The sequence below is a fragment of the Corvus hawaiiensis genome, chromosome 5 (assembly GCF_020740725.1).
Source record: "Corvus hawaiiensis isolate bCorHaw1 chromosome 5, bCorHaw1.pri.cur, whole genome shotgun sequence".
Lineage (NCBI taxonomy): Eukaryota > Metazoa > Chordata > Aves > Passeriformes > Corvidae > Corvus > Corvus hawaiiensis.
The window spans coordinates 73938595-73954490 of record NC_063217.1 but is presented as its reverse complement, the minus strand read 5'-3'; the positions used below and the strand labels follow the sequence as shown (position 1 = coordinate 73954490).

Below are 15896 nucleotides of genomic sequence, written 5' to 3'. Positions count from 1 at the left end.
GAGGAGGAAACAGGAGAAGGGGAGGCTGCTGAGAACATTTTATATTTATGGTGCAGAGTGACGTGATCCCCTCTGCTGCCCACCCCACCCGCCCCTCCCTCCCGGGCCCCTGTCCGGAGGAGGGGGTCCCAGGGAGGGGGTCGGGATGGACCCCGTCCGGAGGAGAGGGTCCGGGGTGGGAGGGGCCAGGAGGGGGTGGACCCCCCCTTGACCCCTCCCACCCGGGACCCCCTCCTCCGGAGGGGGCCCGCCCCAACCCCCTCCCCAGGACCCCCACCTCCGGAGGGGGCCCTCCCTCCCCTCCCTCCCCCAACCCTCCCCACCCCCACCCCGGACCCCCTCCTGAGGAGGGGGCCCATCCTAAACCCCCCGGACCCCGCCCCCCCCGGGAGCCCCCAGTGTGATGGGGACAGCCGGAGCCCCGGCGGTGTCGGGCGGTGTTTGTGAACCGCATGGGGGGACCCGCACAGCGGGCCCGGCCCCGTGTGGGGACTCAAGCGAGGGGCGCCGGGCTCCGGCCCTCTGGGCTTTATTATCCGGCGCCCCGAACCCCGCGGCTGCGGGGGAAGAGAGAAAGGGATAAGGGAGAGAGAAGGAGAATAAAGGGGAACAGGGAGAGGACAAGGGAGAAATAAGGGGATAAAGGAGAGAGAGGCAAGATAAAGAAGACATAGAGGCAATAAGGGGGGATGAGGGGAACAGGGACGGTAGAAGGGGGCAGGAGGGGAGGGTAAGGGGAGGCAGGGTCGGGATGGGCTGGGAGGGTGGAAGGACGAGGGGAAAAAGAGGGAGTAGGGGGAGTCTGGAGGGGTAGAGGGGGAACAGAGGGTGTGTCGGGTTGGATAACAGGGAAGAACGGGGCAGGAAGGAGAGGTGGGGATGGTTGGGGTGCGTAGCAGGGCAAGAAGGGGGCGCAGGGGGAGGCCAGGTGGGGGAAGAGGAAGGGGGCATTGGGGGGGAGCAGAGAGAAGGGGGGATTGAGGGGAGGAGGAAGGGCGGGAAAGAAAGAAGGGGCAGAGAGAAGCAGAGGTGGAAGGCCGAGACCACCGCGCCTCACGGCCGAGCGCTGGGGAGAAAATGGCGGCTGCGGCGGCTTCCGGGGTTTAAATGCCCTCGGCCCCGCCCCGCGCAGCCGCCCTGGGGCCCCTCACACCTGTGCCCGGAACAGCGAACACCTGCGCCGGCCCCGCCCCTCACACCTGTGCCAGTCCCGCCCCGCGCTCTGTGGCCCCGCCCCGTGGCCCCGCCCCGCCCCGCGGCCCCGCCCCGCTGTCCCGGGGCCGTGTCCGTCCCGGGGCCGGCGCTCGGGACCCTCGCTCGGCGCTGTGCGAGCCCGGCCCGGGGGCTGCTCCCGGCGGGGACCGCGCCGAGCCCGGGGCGCTGCCGCGACTGGGGCCGGGGGTGCGGGGCCGGGCGCTGCCGGGGTCCGCCGGGGGTCCCGGGCGGGCGAGGCGGGATCGGGACCGGGATTGGTATCGGGACCCGGATCCCGCGGGCGGGAGGAGCCGCTCTGGGGCGGGCGCCGGGGCCGAGTTCGGCCCTGCCGCTCCGGGTCCGGCCGCGGAGAGTCGGGCTTTGGAGAGCGGCGGAGGTTCCCCGGTGCAGAGGCGGAACCGCGGCCAGGACGGGCAGGGCGGGGGGCTCCCACCGGCACCGAGAGCGGCCGTGAGCGCTGAGCCCCAGCGACCCCGGCCACGACATGAAAGCAGGACAGGAAGAGTTCATCCAGGAGAGTTTTTCCAGGAGCAGAGCCCATTCCATTAGTTCCTAATTATTTATTTTCACCTTTCATACATAAAACATCGAGAACAGGGCATTGTTAATCTCCTGCATTGGCAGGATCTGGTTCCAAGCTGCAGCTCACAGTGCAGACCACTGGGAGAAAAAGTTGAGTTCTTCCATAAAAACCACCTCTGTCTTCATCCCTCTGAGAGGGAACATCTGCTCTCAAGGGAAGTGCACGGTGCATGGGGAAGCTGAGCAGATTTGGGGGCCAGGGGTCTCACTGCAGCAGTTGGATCTCCATCCCCTCCATATTTGCTTCCCTCTCCTCTATTCCCCAGGCAGGACCAGTGAAGATCACTTCAGCTGGACCTTCTCCTCTTCCTAGATTTGTCTTTGGACCCTACAGATGATAACATGTTGAATTTTCATTTTTCTAAGGACAAAGGGAAAGCTGCAGTGTAGGGAGACCCCACAGAGCTCTACAAACACTCCCAGCAGAAATGTGGGCTCGGGTTGCAAGGCCAGAGACCCCAACCTAGCAGTGGCAGGACTGAAACCTGATGTGGACAGCTGGAGCTTCTCGGGATAACAGCCAGCATTTCCCAGCAGCACCAGCAGGTTTGGTGTGCTGGCATCCACAAAAAAGTGTGGCTCCTTCCTCAGGATCAGATATTGTCCCGAGTACACAGAGCTTTGCACTCACAGGGTGCACTGAATGTGTTTTCTCCTCTTGTCACTCACGTTGCTCCCAGCATCCTTCACAGATCCTGAGGTTTCATGGCCACCCATCCCTGTTTTCCCAAGTTAATGATTTAAACTGGTTGGATTTCGGCAGCGCCGGCACCCAGGCCCCAGGAGGCAGGCCAAGGATGCTTGCCCTCTGGGATTAATCATTCTCCCGGCTGCTGACACTGCCCCCATATAAACAGCGGGATGGGATTCCCGGTGCTGCATCCCGGCAGGAGGAGGGGAGCCAGCTCCAACATGAGGGCAGCTCTGGCCCTGCTGCTCCTCTTGGCCACCGCGCAGGCGGCACACCGAGGTAAGGCCGTGATCCTGGGGCTTTGCTGGCCCCTGGGATGAGGGGCACGGGGCTGGGGCCTCAGTTCCAGTGGTTTCCGGTGGCCTCCCCTCTCCCCAGCCTGCAGCCAAACCGCTGGGCAGGACCAGAGAGGAAAGGGAGGGGTGGGAGGATGGTTCGGTATCCAGGATGCCCCTTGGGGGTGATGCTGGAGGAGGTGGGAGGGGGAGAGGACAGAGCTTCAGGGATCGGCTCCTCCTTCTGAAGGAAAACAGCATTTCCTGCCCCCTCGATAAACACCATTCCTCTGTAAGCTCCCCCCTTGATGGAAACGATGCTCTGCCGCCCTTTGCTGTCTTCCCAGCTCCACAGGGAATCACCCACCTGCCAAAAAACACCTAAAATTTACCTCTCTCCCACACCGCTTTCTGGAAGTGAACAGAAATGCCACAAGCTGGGACCGACAGCCGACGTTCCTGCCAGGAAAGAGACCTGCCTCTCCCATGGCTTCCCCTTTTTGGCAACTCTCCCTTCCCACCAGAGTGATGTCACCCTCAGTGGCCTGGCCCAAACCCCTGGATTTTGTGGAGGTCACCCTGCCCCACACTGTAATCCCAGGAAACACCGATATCAGTGTTTACCCTGCTGGTGCCAAAGTCTGGCCCCACAGAGTCTGTAGCACAAATCGATCGCATTTTTCTAGGGATCAGAGCATTGCTGGGAATGTCTTCATGCTGGCTGCTCCGTGGACCCAGCCCCAGAGCTCCCAGCCCTGCCAGAAAAACCAAGCCCACATATTCCATACTCAAAAACTACCATGTGATTTACCTGTAGCTCTCCCAGCTCCAGAGCGGGTTTTCTCCCTGCCCCTTTCCCTGGCTGCACAGCTGGAACAGCAGCCTGGATACCAGGGATGCTTCTCGCATACCGGCTGTGCCAACGTCTCCCCAGGGACCGCCAAATCCTACTTGGAAAAAGAAGTAATGGAGTGAAAAGAAGAGCAAACCTCCAGTGAATAAAGCATTGTGTTCCGTGGTGGCAGAGCATTCCTTGTTCCCTACTCACAATTCCTCCTTCTCCTGCACTTTCAGGGAGAGCTTATGTCCGGGAGAAAGTCTGCCAGGAGTACAGGATGCTGGGGAAGGAGAACTTCCGAACCCTGTAGGTACCTCCTGCTGCTGGTGCCCTCCCAGGATGCTTGGCACCTGAGCCAAGAACAAAAAACAGTAAATAGAAATCTTGGAAAAGGGAAGATGGATTCAAGTCACCCAAAAGGGGAGATGCAATTCAACCCCTCGTCTCTGATTGCTCTTCGCAGGAGAAAAGTTTAATTCTTTGTTGAATTCCTCAAAACAGATTAAGTTTTAATAATTAGGAATTCTAGCAGAGCTGACACATAATCCCCTGTAAGTGGCAGCCCCCAGTCTGGAAGCTGTTCCAATTCTTTCCTGGCTGTTTTCCAAGGAATATGCTGTTATTTCTTGCAGCACCACAGCCAGCAGTGTTAAACCCCATTTGGGCAGAGCAGTGCTGTAACATGATTTTTGATTGAAGAGAAAGGCTCACCTGGCTCTCCCTGTCCTCGCTCCCAGGACCATCATCGCCAACAGCCGGAAATATTCCAATGGCACCTTCGAGGAGATCGGCCACCTCGTCCGGGACATCGTCTCCCTGGCCGAGACCTGCTGTGCCGACGGGGCTGACCCCTCCTGCTACGATGCCGGGGTGAGGCTGACCAAAAACGGGTAATGGACCCCAAACCGGAGCTGGGATGGGACAGGGTGGCCATAATGTCCTCTCCCTCCCGCAGTCCACGGCCCTATCGGTCAAATCCTGCAGTGCGGACTCGCCCTTCCCGGCGCATCCCGGCACGGCCGCGTGCTGTGCCCATGAGGGGCTGGAGCGGAAGCTGTGCCTGGCTGCCCTGCGGCACCCGCCTCAGCCGCTGCCCCAGTACCTCCAGCCCTCCGACAAGGAGCTCTGCCAGGCCTTCCGGCAGGATCCCAGGGAATTTGCGGATAGGTGAGCCAGGGTGGGGATAGCATCCCACTGAGCCCAGGTGGGCGCTGGCACCGGCCAGTGCCATGAGCTCACAGCTTGAGGTGGCACCTGGAGAGGGCTCCCATCCCTGGACAACCCTAACACACCTCCAAACGCCACTTCTGCTCCCAATCCCCTGATCCCAAGGCGGTTGGTCTCCTTATCCCACCTCTGCCGCAGGTTTCTGTACGAGTACTCCAGCAGCTACAGCCAGGCTCCCCTGCCTGTGCTCCTGGGCTCCACCAGGACCTTCCTCTCCATGGTCTCCACCTGCTGCATCTCCCCTGCACCCACTGCCTGCTTCCTGAAGGAGGTGAGACCCTTTGGAGAGTGAGGCTCGCCCCCATCCTCACTACCCAGGGAGCCAGGCGAGCACTGTGCTAATGGCCCTGGGAAGAGGAGGACATTTCCATTCTCTTTTTGTGGCAGAAACTGGAGAGGAAAACCCTCTCCCTACTCACCCTGACGTCAAACCGGATTTGCTCCCGCTTCTCGGTGTATGGGAAGGACAAAGTCAGCTTCAGGTACAGGGGGCAATGGCCTTTCCGTCCTGGAACAGGGGCTGGGCTGGGAGGGGGTTCCTCTCTCCTGCTGCAGATCCTGTTGGCAGGCAGCATTCAGAAATATAAGCTTTAGTTCTGGTGTCAATCCCTGGAGATGCTCCGTGCACAGCACAGGCGCAGAGCAAGCCCTGTGCTCCCCATCCCTTCCTCCCTCACTCCTGCTCAGAGCTGTTTCCTGGGAAGGGGGACCCGAGTCCCCTGAGCCCCCACACACCCTGTGCTCCCCAGCTACCTGGCCTCACTGGCTCAGAAGATTCCCACTGCTTCCTTCGAGGACCTTCTTCCCCTGGCAGAAGACGCTGCTGAGGTGTCTTCCCAGTGCTGTGACTCGGTGGCCGAGGACTGCATGCAGAAGAAGGTAGGGGAGGCTGGAGCCCAGCCCAAACCAGCTCCTGAGTCCCAGCAGGAGCTCAGGGAGGTGAGGGGACCTGCACATCCCCTGCTTCCTCTCTGTAGCTGTTGGAGCACACGGCCAAAGTCTGCGCCGCGCTATCGGCCCGGGACGGGCGCTTTGCCGACTGCTGCAAGGGGAAAAACCTGATGGAAAACCATTTCTGCATCCTGGCCTTGCCCCCAGCGCCGGCTCCCAAGCTGCCAGAGGCATCAGAGCCGACCAGCAAGGAGCTGTGTGGCAAGGAGGGGGCTCTCCATGCCACCAGGTGAGTGGTACCCGTGGCAGCCAGGGTGCAGTCATGGAATAGAACCATTTAGGTTGGAAAAGACTCCTAAGATCATCAAGTCCAAGCAGTTCCTGACCCTGTTACATGCTTTGGTTATTATGGGGATAAGCAGGGGAGCATCCTCAATTCCCTCAGGTGAATTTGTACCACCAGGCAGCCCCAGGGACTGCACAAAGATGCCAAAAGCAGCCCCCATCCCGTTCTGAGCAGCGCCCATAATAAAACCTCACATGACCCTTCGTTTTCCCGCTCCAGGTCCCTGTTTGAGCTGGCACGGAGGCATCCCAGCCTCCCTGACGCTGTTCTTGCCAAGCTCTACGACTCCTTTGGGAAAGTCCAGGGGGAATGCTGCTCCACCAAGGACCCCTCTGCTTGTTTGGACAGCAAGGTGAGTGGTGGAGGGGGCTCTGGGGGCTCATCCTGTTGCCCCTCATCCCCGTGTTTCCCAAATCCCTGCAGAGGCTTTTCCCAGCCTGGTGACACCCACACTGTTCCCCCAGCGCAAGCAGATGGAAGCAGAGCTGCCGCCCTTGGTGGAAAAGGCCAGCCAGCTCTGCGGGCAGTACAACAAGCTGCCTTTCCTTGAGTTCAAGAAGAGGTAAGCCTTTGCCTTCCCCCCTCAAAAAAACCCCACCTGGATCAGTGGATGCAATCAAAATCCGTCCAAAATGTTGAGGATGCAAAACGGAGCCACCCACGCGTGCGTCCCCCCTCCCCAAAAGCCGCGTGGGTCTGGAACGGCGCGGGTCCCGCTGTAACCCCGCTCCCCACGCCGCAGGCTGCGGGAGAGCCTGACGCAGACGGAGCCCGAGGCCAGCCCGCCGCAGCTGGAGCGGCTCTTGGAGCAGCGAGTGTCCTTCGCCTCCACCTGCTGCCTCCCGGACTCTCCCCCGCTCCTCTGCGCTTCCAAGGTACGGCCCCCCCCGCTCCCTGCGCTGCTGCGGGGCCAGACCCCACACCGGGGCTGCCCCTCGGCTCTTCCCTCCTTTTCCAGGTGAGCTCGGGGCTGGGAGAAGTGTGCAAGCAGGAGTCCTGCCTGCTGGGATAGGGGGCTGGTGCCGGCAGCAGGGATCGCTTCTCCAGGCGTGCACGGATGGAGGGGACCACGAGGCTGAGCTCTGCGCACACACAGGAGCGGGGGACATCGGAAGGGAGCACGAGGGAGCGGGGCTGGAGGCCGTCCGGCAGATGGAAGGTGTCACCGAGCCCACAGCTCCCTGCCGCCCTTGTACTCCTGCAGCCAAAATAAAGACAAGAACAGTCCCCTCACTGCTGCTGGAACGGCTTTCTGCACCCTCGGGGCGGTGGGGAGGGTGGGAAAGGGGCACAGCTGCGCCTCCACAGGCAGGAAGAGGTCCCAGCCCTGATCCTGGGAGATAAAGCTCGAAAAAACTGAGCAAAACCAGTGAAAAGCCTCCTCAAATACCCTCAAAGACAGCGGTCTGTGGGGACTGGGGTATTCAGGTACCTGGAGGCAACAGCCCCTCACCTGAGAGGGGGCCCTGGGCACCCCCAGCCCCCCCTGCAGCCTCCCCACCTGCCCAGGCGAGCCCTCCCCAGCACGGGCAGGATTTTGGGGGTGCTACGGACGAAGCAGCCCCGGGTTGGGAGGCAGGAGGATGGCAAACCCAGCCCAGAAAACAACAGGAGAATCCCCCGAGCCCAAATGTGGCAGCTTTGTGTACAACAAATACACCAAGGGAAGCAAATAAGGACACCTGAGTGCGCAGAGATGAACCAGAGCGATAAAACAGAGCCAAACCCAAGAACTTCCCGTTAGAGACAGGACTCCACAGTGATCCAGGGCAGCGTTGGCAGCCCCTGGATCACTCCTGAGTTTCCCTGTAGTGTGAGAAACAAGATGGATTTGGCTGGCAGGGCCCCTGTCCATCTCCTGCCAGAGCCCCTCTTATTTTGGGGTACCGAACTAGACAGAAAAGACAACTTAGTTTTGGGGGTTTTTTTCCCCCAGGGATCCCACTGAGCTGGGACTGGACCTGCTGCAATGGAGCAGCAAACCACTGATGCCCAGCCACTGGATCCACCCACCACCCTCATGTTACAGCCTGCCTTTGGCATTTATTTTCCAAAATATTAATTTCTAATTCTTTCCAATTAATAAGTTGGGTTTCACCTTGTTCTGTTGGGGTGAGTGACCCACATCTCACTCCTGTACTCACCCTTGCATCCTTCAAATTCTGGATGTGCAGGGTAAGGGCTAACAATTACTGCGACCTTCTGGGATTCCAAGGAAAACTGGAGAAATGCCATTAAGCCAGCCAAGGAGATCTCTGCTGTGTGACACCATCACTGCTTATGGGGGGAAAAGCCACCCAAAAATACTCAACTGCTGTTCAAAACAACACAAATCACAATTCTCTTACTAAAACCAGCAGATTCCTGAGAAAGTTCAGGCTGCTCCTGCCTGATGCCAGCCAGCATCTCCTCCCCAGGGATTCCATCCAGCCCTTTGCCAGCATGGGCATAAACCGCTTGGCTTTTCCACTCTCTGTTGTACCAGGGATTTTTTTTTTAATTTTATTTTCCAGCTCTCCTTCTTCCTGCCCTCAGCACTGTGATAGACACGAGGTGGATTCACCTCCTGTCTTTTCAGCCCACCAGCTCTCTAAGCCATTCCCAAAAATGTAGAGGAAGCAGCAAAGTTCCTGACTTAGTTGTTTGGGGTTTGTTTTTTTTTTTCAAATCCCCATCCTTGTTGCTCAGCACAACACATCCTATCTGGTCTGTCTGCTCCCCAGGCACTCATCAGGTTACAGCAGGAATTCAACAGTGATGCAGGAATTCCAGGGAACCATCACCTCGTTACAACCAGGGAATGTAGGGCTGCATTGGGAAAAGCCCGATGGGAATTACTCGAGGTACTGAAAACCCACACTGAATAAAACAGCTCCAACACTGACCTGGCCAGTGCTCCATAAAAGCATTTTAAAAATTATTGAAAGTATTAGTTTTATCCACCTCTGAGACCTGCAGAGCTGCTTGATTTCCCAGTGCCTGGCTTTCCCAGGCCTTTTGGGCCAGCAGCATCCCAGCCATCCACTTCAACCACCCAAAAAACAGACAGAAAAAAGGCTCATACCTCCGTTAAATTTTATTTGTCCCCCAGACTGTGTACAACACGTTCCCAAAAGGAGCAGCAAGCATTTTTCTCTTGGCTTAACTCCCCACAGGCAGGCCCAGCAAAGCCTGCAGCTAAACAGCCATTTATATGGGGGGATCAGCTCACAGGTGCTGCCAGTGCCACTCAGCTCACACCAGGGCTTCCAGCAGCTGCATGGAATCCATAATCCATTCCCCCATCCTGGACCCTGGTGAAGTAGGTGCCCAAAAAAATGTCCCTTGGTGCCTCAGGGCCATGCTCCTTGCCTGGGCGCTGGGATGAGCCTTCCACAGCCACAGGGCGGTGCCTGGGCACCAACACCTCCCAAGGGACTGGCACCACCGGGGTGGTCATTGTCCCCCGTATCCAGCTGGAATCACTGTCTCACCGACGGGGCTGCAGGAACCGATGCAGATCCCTGGTGTTGCCTCTGCTCTCACCATGGCACGGTTTGAGCTGAAAAAGGAGGTTTTCAGTCACAGCAGGGCTTTACACAGCCCCAGAGCTACCCCCGATCCCCCACTGCAGCACCTGATGCTGCCAGCTCCAGCTCCCAAGCATCCATGGCCAGTCAAACATGACACCAGGCAGGAACAGAGGGCTGGACCTCAGTGCAAACCAGTTTCCCCAGTAGTGCTCCCATACTCACCAGTTCGAGCTCATCCTATCCCTGGCAAAGCCCGTGCCAGGCTGGAGGGGTCTGTCGTGCTCTGGCAGAGACCTGGGCAGAGGAAACCAGCCGGTGCCCGTGCCGGGAGAACGGAGCCCGGTGGCAGGAGGGGCCATCGGCTCCCCCGGGAGACTCCAGCCCCACCTGCTCCCAGTGTCCCCCGTAGCGGGTGGGAGACGCGGCATGCAGAGCCCCCGTGGCCGCTCACCAGGCCGCGGTTCGAGAGGGAGCCGGTCCCGTGGCGGGAATTGGGAGCTGCGGGGGACCCCCGGCTCCACCAGGTCCCCATCTCCCGGAGTACAGGGTAGGAGATAGCAGGGACACCCGTCCTCATCCCGGGATGCTGCTGCTGCTCCCTCCCAGAGGGTCAGTGCCAAAACCCACTGTCAGAGTCACGGGAACCCCCAGCGGGTCCCGCGCCGAGGGAGGGAAACAAAACATCACCTGTGGCTCCCTGGGCAGGGTCCGGACCGCCGCTCCGGGCAGCGCCTCCCGGGCACCGGAGCTCACAGCGCGGGGAGACGGGAGCGAACGGCTCCGCTTGGCCCAGTTTTGCCCCGCTTCTCAACCTGTTTTCCACCAGTTTTGCCCGGTTTCCCTCACCCTGACCCGCACCGGGCCACCGAGACGCCCCCGCTCTCTCCCGCCGGGATGGGAGCCGCTCCGGAGGAGCCCCGGGGAACCGGGAGAGCGCCCGGGGCGCTGAGCTCGGCTCGGTGCCTGCGGGGACACGCGGCGGTGGCAGTGGGAGCAGCTCCAGCACAGCCCTTATGCCACCCGGAACGGGACCCCGAGCCCGGCAGAGCCTCTGGAGCCGGGAGCGGGAGCCGAGAGCGGGAGCCGGGAGCGGGTCCGGGAGCGGGAGCCGGGAGCGGGAGCCGGGAGCGGGAGCCGGGAGCGGGAGCCGGGAGCGGGTCCGGGAGCGGGAGGCGCCGCGGTGGTGGCGCCCTCGCGTGGGCAGCGCGGGTGTCGCAGCCGGGCCGCCCCGCGCCCAGCCCCGCCGGTACCGCCACCCGCGCCCCAAGGACACTGGCGACACGCGGACACCTTTCCGTCACCCCTTTATTCAAGCCGCTGCACGTTTTAGCCCTCGCCCATGGAGCCAGCCGGTGCTGCCGTCCGGGACCCGCCCGCAGGTACCGAGAGCTCCTGCGGAGAGAGCGGAGCCCATGGGCCTCAGCATCCACCCCAGTGTGAGGATCCGGTCACACCGGCCCGGTCGCCCCCCCTGTCCCCTGCACCTTCACGCGATGCCCGTTTCCCGCACGTCTTCGCTTCTGGAAGGTGAATCCTTGTTTAATGTCTCCATCTCTTCTGCCTTTCTCTTCCTACGCTGCCTCCGACAGTGGCTTGACAGGGTGGAAAAATAATAAAAAACAAACAAACAAAAAAGAGGCAGAATGAGACGTGGCAGTGATGCTCCTCCCTCTCCCTCGGCTTTTACCCTGTAGAAGATCCATATGGGATCACACCTGGTTTCCAGCCCCAAAGGGATGTCCCAGGCACCTCCCAGCACCTGCAGAACCATGCCCCACCAGCCTGGGGCAGCCCAAACTGAACCTGCCTGGAGCCAGTGGAGCTGGGCAGGATTTGTCCTTCCCTTCCCTTCCCTTCCCGCTCCCCTTCCCGCCCCGTTCCCCCACGTACTGACTGCAGAGGCAGATGCCGACGACGAGGATGATGAGGGTGACGATGGCGGCGATCAGGGAGATGATGACGATCTGGCCCTGGTCCCCTCGCAGGTAGAACAGATCCACCCTCTCGCAGCGAGCACCGGTGTAGCCTCGCTCGCACCTGCCCCGCAGCACAGGGGAGGCAGAGGGGGGTCCCAAAAGCTGCCATGGTTCCGTGTCCCCCTCATCCTGCTCTCCCGGAGAGGACGGGCACAGCATCCCACCCCGTGCCGCCGCCTCCCCACCGGGGGTGACTTACACACAAGCCGGTGCCTGCTCGGCCACGAGGAAGCGACACCTCCCTTTGACGCAGTAGTGCTGGTACTCCTCCGGGCACCGGGAGAAGTGGCCCTGCCGCCGCAGCTGCGTCCCGTTCCCTGGGGGTGACAAGGACGAAGAATTCCCCCGGAGGGGTGGGTGATAGCTCTGCCCGAAGGCAGCAGCATCCCGGAGCTGCTCCATCCGCGCAGCAGCTCCGAGCCCGGCCGGCTGCAAACAGCTGCCAGCACGGGTGTCCCTGGCTTCCCAGCCCAGGGATGCCACACGGCTACGCTAGACAAAACCGGCTCTCCCGCTCCCTTCCGCCGCCTCCGGCTCTCCCGAGCACCCTCACACCCCACCCCTTACCTGTGCATCCCTTGGCGCTGCCGCAGGTGAGCCCCTCCGTGCCGTGGCCGGCGGTGACGTTGGTGTCGGCTCCCACGAAGAATGCCAAGCCTGGAACACAGCGGAGGCAGCTCGGAGGGGAAGCCCCGGCACCGCCACCACCGCCCCGCCACAGCGACAGGGAGGGGACCGGCAGTGGGCTCTGCAGCTGCGCCCACGGCCCCCCTTGCCTGGCAGCATCAGCTTTTCCCCAGGGTCAGGAGAAGGGAAAACCGGTCCCCGCCTGCTGCCTCCACCCACCAACGCCCCCGGAGGTCTGGGCACGGAGGTCTGGGAGCCAGCGTGGTGGATTTTGGACCACACAGCCCAGCCAGCTGCTCCTCTGCCCAGGGAGGATGCAGGGAGGGATCCCCAGAGAGATCCGGGATCATGGAATCACTGATTGGTTTGGGCTGGAAGGGACTGTAAAGTCCGTCTTGTTCCAACCCTGCTGCCATGGGCAGGGACACCTTCCACTAGAAGGACCACACCAGGTTGCTCCAAACCCTGTCCAATTTGGCCTTGGACACTTCCAGGGATGGGGCAGCAACAGCTTCTCCGGGTAATCTGTGCCAGGGCCTCTCCACCCTCACAGGGAAGAATTCCTTCCCAATATCTAATCTAAACCTGCCCTTTGTCAGTATAAAGCCGTTCCCCTTTGTCCTGTCATTCCGTGCCCTTGTGACAAGTCCCTCTGCAGCTCTCTTGGAGCCCCTTTAAGCACTGCAAGGTGCTCTAAGGTCTCCTTGGGCCAGGAAAGGGGCCACCACGCTCTCCGTGGCCGCGGGGTGAAACCGAGAGGCGGCGGAGCCGGGCACGTCACAGCGGCGGTAACTGGATCGCTGGCATACCAGCACTGACTCAGCACGGCCCCGCTCCCAGCCCGGCCCTCCCCAGGGATTCACCCGCCGTGCTGGCACCCAGGGAGCTGGGGACAGGTCCTGCTTGACGGGGCGGGGTGCTGGGTGGCTCCCGCGGAGGTGTCTCGCCGAGGCGGGGGTGTTGCCACCCCGAGGTGGGTGCACTTTGAGGCTTCCCAGAGAGGGGAGAGTTTGCGCGGCCAGATCCCGGCAGCCTCGTCTCGGGCTACCTGTTTCCTCATCCGGCCCTTCGGCACCTTGGAAACAGCAGTGGGAGCTGCCCAGCCAAGCCTCCGGCGTCCCCCCCATCCCACGGCAGGGACATTCCCAGTACACACGTCCCTCCTGGCTATATATAGCCACCATCGCGCTAATGACGTGCTTTGGCTAACAGAGCTCCAAGAGAGCACGGCGGGGAGGAAAAGGAGCCCACCGCCCCGCCCGGCCCAGCCGCAGGGTGGGAGCTGCCTGGCGGGAGCCAGGGATGAGCCATGGGGCGGCTGCCCCCCGGGATCCAGCTGTGGGCGGCGTGGGCACGCGGCGGGGCAGGGAGGGAGGCTGACTTCACTCCCGGTGACCGAGTTCACAGCTCGGCATGGAAATATCCCCACCACGCTGAGCTCCCCACCCTTATTGCAACCAGATGCGGAGTTCTGGCATCCTCCGGGCTGGCAGCCCCTTGGCAGGACCGCCCTGGTGGCAGCGCCAGCTCCAGAGGGAGGGAGGCTGTGCCCCCCCCGCAGCCGGATCGCAGCACCCAGAAGCCGCAGGTGCAAACACCCTCAGCTCTTTGATGCACGGGGAGACTGGCTCCACTATCTAGGACTGCACGCTTTCCTGAGCAGCCAGAGATAACCCAGGGAAGTATCCCAAACACTGGGTTATTTTGCTGTTAACACCCCCATGCTTTCCCAGGAAAGCCCAAACTGCAGGAGAGCAACCACCCAGGACATTGACGTGGTCTGATGGGACATACCAGCCCCAAAACAGGTCTGCTACCCTTATTTTCCTCCTGCCAGCACAGGTTTGGCAGGTTTTGCCAAGTGCTGTCACCAGCCCTGCCAAAGGGCCAAACCCAAACTGCTCCCTGCGGAGAGAAAAGCTCCCCCAAAATCCCAGTGCTGGCACTCTCTGCCAGGGAGGGTGTCAGTTTACAGCCCTATCTGTGGTTATTTCCTGGCAGCCATGAGCAGACACCTGTCTGCAGCTTCCTGCCTCCCAAAAACTTAGGAACTAACATGAGAATGCTCACACACTTGCTGAATAGGTACTGGCCCCCCTGCCCCCAGCATCCCCCATTCCCGGCGCTGCCAAGGATGGCTGTGGGTACTCAGGCACCCACGAGCAGTGTCCCATCAACAGGTGGTAAAAGCATCCCAGTCCTGCTCCAGGATCCAGCCAGGGCAGCCTGGCCCCCATGCTGGCCCCAAGAGATTCAGGGATTCAGAGGCAAGGGGAGCACTGGACTGGAATGGCGGGGAGTTCCAGGATGGGAACTGCGGACACACGGGGGAGCCCAGGGACAGGACTGGATAAAAACCAGGCTGGGCATAGGGGAAGGGCTGGCATGTCCGGGGGGGCACAGGGAGTCACTGGGATGGGACTGGAGAAACACCAGGGTCAACACTGGGATGGCACAGGGCCAGCATCAGGATGGGGCGTAACAGGGGAGATACAAGGGTTCAGCAGAATGGGACCAGGGGAGCAGCAGGACGGGATGGGGGAGCACCAGGACAGGCAGGGGGGAGCACCGGGATGGGACCGGGAGGCAGGTGCAGGATCATCAGCCTGGGACCGGGAAGCAGCGGGATGGGATAGGGGCAGCACCGGGACCAGAAAGAGGATAGTGCCGGCACAGGGGGTGACATCGGGCTGGGACAGTGGAGGTGACACCGTGCAGGGACGCGGAGCACCGTGCAGGGGCGGGGAGCGCCGGGCCGGGACAGGGAGGAACACCCTGCCAGCCCCTGGGTATCCCGGGACCGGGCTGGTGGCAGGGCAGGGGGACCCCCGTGCTTACCGGAGGCGAGGGCCAGGCAGAGCAGCAGGGTACCGGGGCCGCCGCCCGGGGCCGGGGCCGCCGCCGCCGCCTCCATGCGCGCCGCCGCCGCCTGCCCGGTGCCCGGTGCCCGGCGGCTGCGGCGGGGCGGGACGGGGGCGGCCGCTCGGGCACCACCGCCCTCCTTCTCTTCCTCCTCCTCCTCCTGCGCCTCCTCCTCGTCCAGCTGCGCGGCTCCCACCCCGCCGGAGCCATCCATTGGCGGTGCGGCGGTGCCTCCCCGGGTGTCCTCTCCCGTGTGTCCCACCCACGCGTGTCCCACCTCCCACCAGCCACGCCTGGCCCCGTCCTGCCAGGAGGCGTCAAGCAGATGCCTCATCCCAGATCCCTGGCGGCGAGAGGGATCCCCCATCCTGCCATCCTGGGTTCCAAGCAGGGCTCCGGGGATCCCCTTTCCACAAGGACAGAGGGCGCGCACCCAAGTCCAGCCTCACCTCCCCGAAGCCATTTATCCCTGGCCAGCTTGATTAGGAAATGGAGATTTATTCATAGCGAGCAGCTATAAAACACCCTCCCGAGGGCCTTGGCAGGGGATGACGGCGGTTCCAAATTACTCTGCAAGGGGCTGTGCCTTCGCACAAGCCCTCTGCAAGCCGGCCTTGGGGTGTACTTTTTGCCTCGGGGAGTACTTTTTGCCTCGGGGAGTACTTTTTGCCTCGGGGTGTGTGGGAGGAGGTTTCTGGTTCCCTGAGTGACATCTTGAGGAACAGAAGAGACCCACGGGGGTGAAGGTGTCCCCCAGATGCTGGCACGTCCCCTCCTGCCATCTGGGGTTGCTCAGTAGGGATGCTGTGCCACGGGCTGGCGCTGTCCCGGCTCCGAGCAAAGCAGAAGAGCTT

General features: G+C 61.6%; 2 protein-coding genes and 1 long non-coding RNA gene across 3 annotated transcripts; 1 reads left to right on the top strand and 2 right to left on the bottom strand.

Moving 5' to 3' along the window:
- Positions 1-1760: 1760 nt before the first annotated feature.
- On the bottom strand, positions 1761-4403 carry LOC125326628. The gene is made up of 3 exons (XR_007203912.1): positions 4313-4403; positions 3812-3951; positions 1761-3710 (listed from the first exon to the last, which is right to left on the bottom strand). It is a non-coding gene; the product is annotated as an uncharacterized LOC125326628 (long non-coding RNA).
- On the top strand, positions 2644-7298 carry GC (GC vitamin D binding protein). The gene is made up of 12 exons (XM_048305087.1): positions 2644-2767; positions 3838-3907; positions 4339-4471; positions 4557-4768; positions 4967-5099; positions 5216-5310; positions 5578-5707; positions 5806-6008; positions 6285-6417; positions 6530-6627; positions 6808-6940; positions 7024-7298. The coding sequence occupies exons 1-12, from the start codon at positions 2659-2661 to the stop codon at positions 7075-7077; spliced, it is 1503 nt and encodes a 500-aa protein (XP_048161044.1). The 5' UTR covers positions 2644-2658; the 3' UTR covers positions 7078-7298.
- A 3566-nt stretch (positions 7299-10864) lies between these two features.
- BTC (betacellulin) lies at positions 10865-15094 on the bottom strand. The gene is made up of 6 exons (XM_048305086.1): positions 15019-15094; positions 12121-12210; positions 11753-11870; positions 11468-11614; positions 11062-11169; positions 10865-10969 (listed from the first exon to the last, which is right to left on the bottom strand). Exons 1-5 carry the CDS (start codon positions 15092-15094, stop codon positions 11064-11066), a joined length of 537 nt encoding a protein of 178 aa, XP_048161043.1. The 3' UTR covers positions 10865-10969; positions 11062-11063.
- Positions 15095-15896: the final 802 nt, after the last annotated feature.

Bases quoted from the DNA above. Each gene is read 5' to 3' on its own strand.
- GC (XM_048305087.1), top strand. From the start codon at position 2,659: ATGGGATTCCCGGTGCTGCATCCCGGCAGGAGGAGGGGAGCCAGCTCC. The intron at 4,472-4,556 runs GTGAGGCTGACC...TCCCTCCCGCAG, and splicing joins CCTCCTGCTACGATGCCGGG to TCCACGGCCCTATCGGTCAA. The intron at 5,708-5,805 runs GTAGGGGAGGCT...TCCTCTCTGTAG, and splicing joins AGGACTGCATGCAGAAGAAG to CTGTTGGAGCACACGGCCAA.
- BTC (XM_048305086.1), bottom strand. From the start codon at position 15,094: ATGGAGGCGGCGGCGGCGGCCCCGGCCCCGGGCGGCGGCCCCGGTACC. The intron at 12,211-15,018 runs GTAAGCACGGGG...GCTGTGTTCCAG, and splicing joins CTGCCTGGCCCTCGCCTCCG to GCTTGGCATTCTTCGTGGGA. The intron at 11,170-11,467 runs GTACGTGGGGGA...CACCCTGTCAAG, and splicing joins GGCATCTGCCTCTGCAGTCA to CCACTGTCGGAGGCAGCGTA.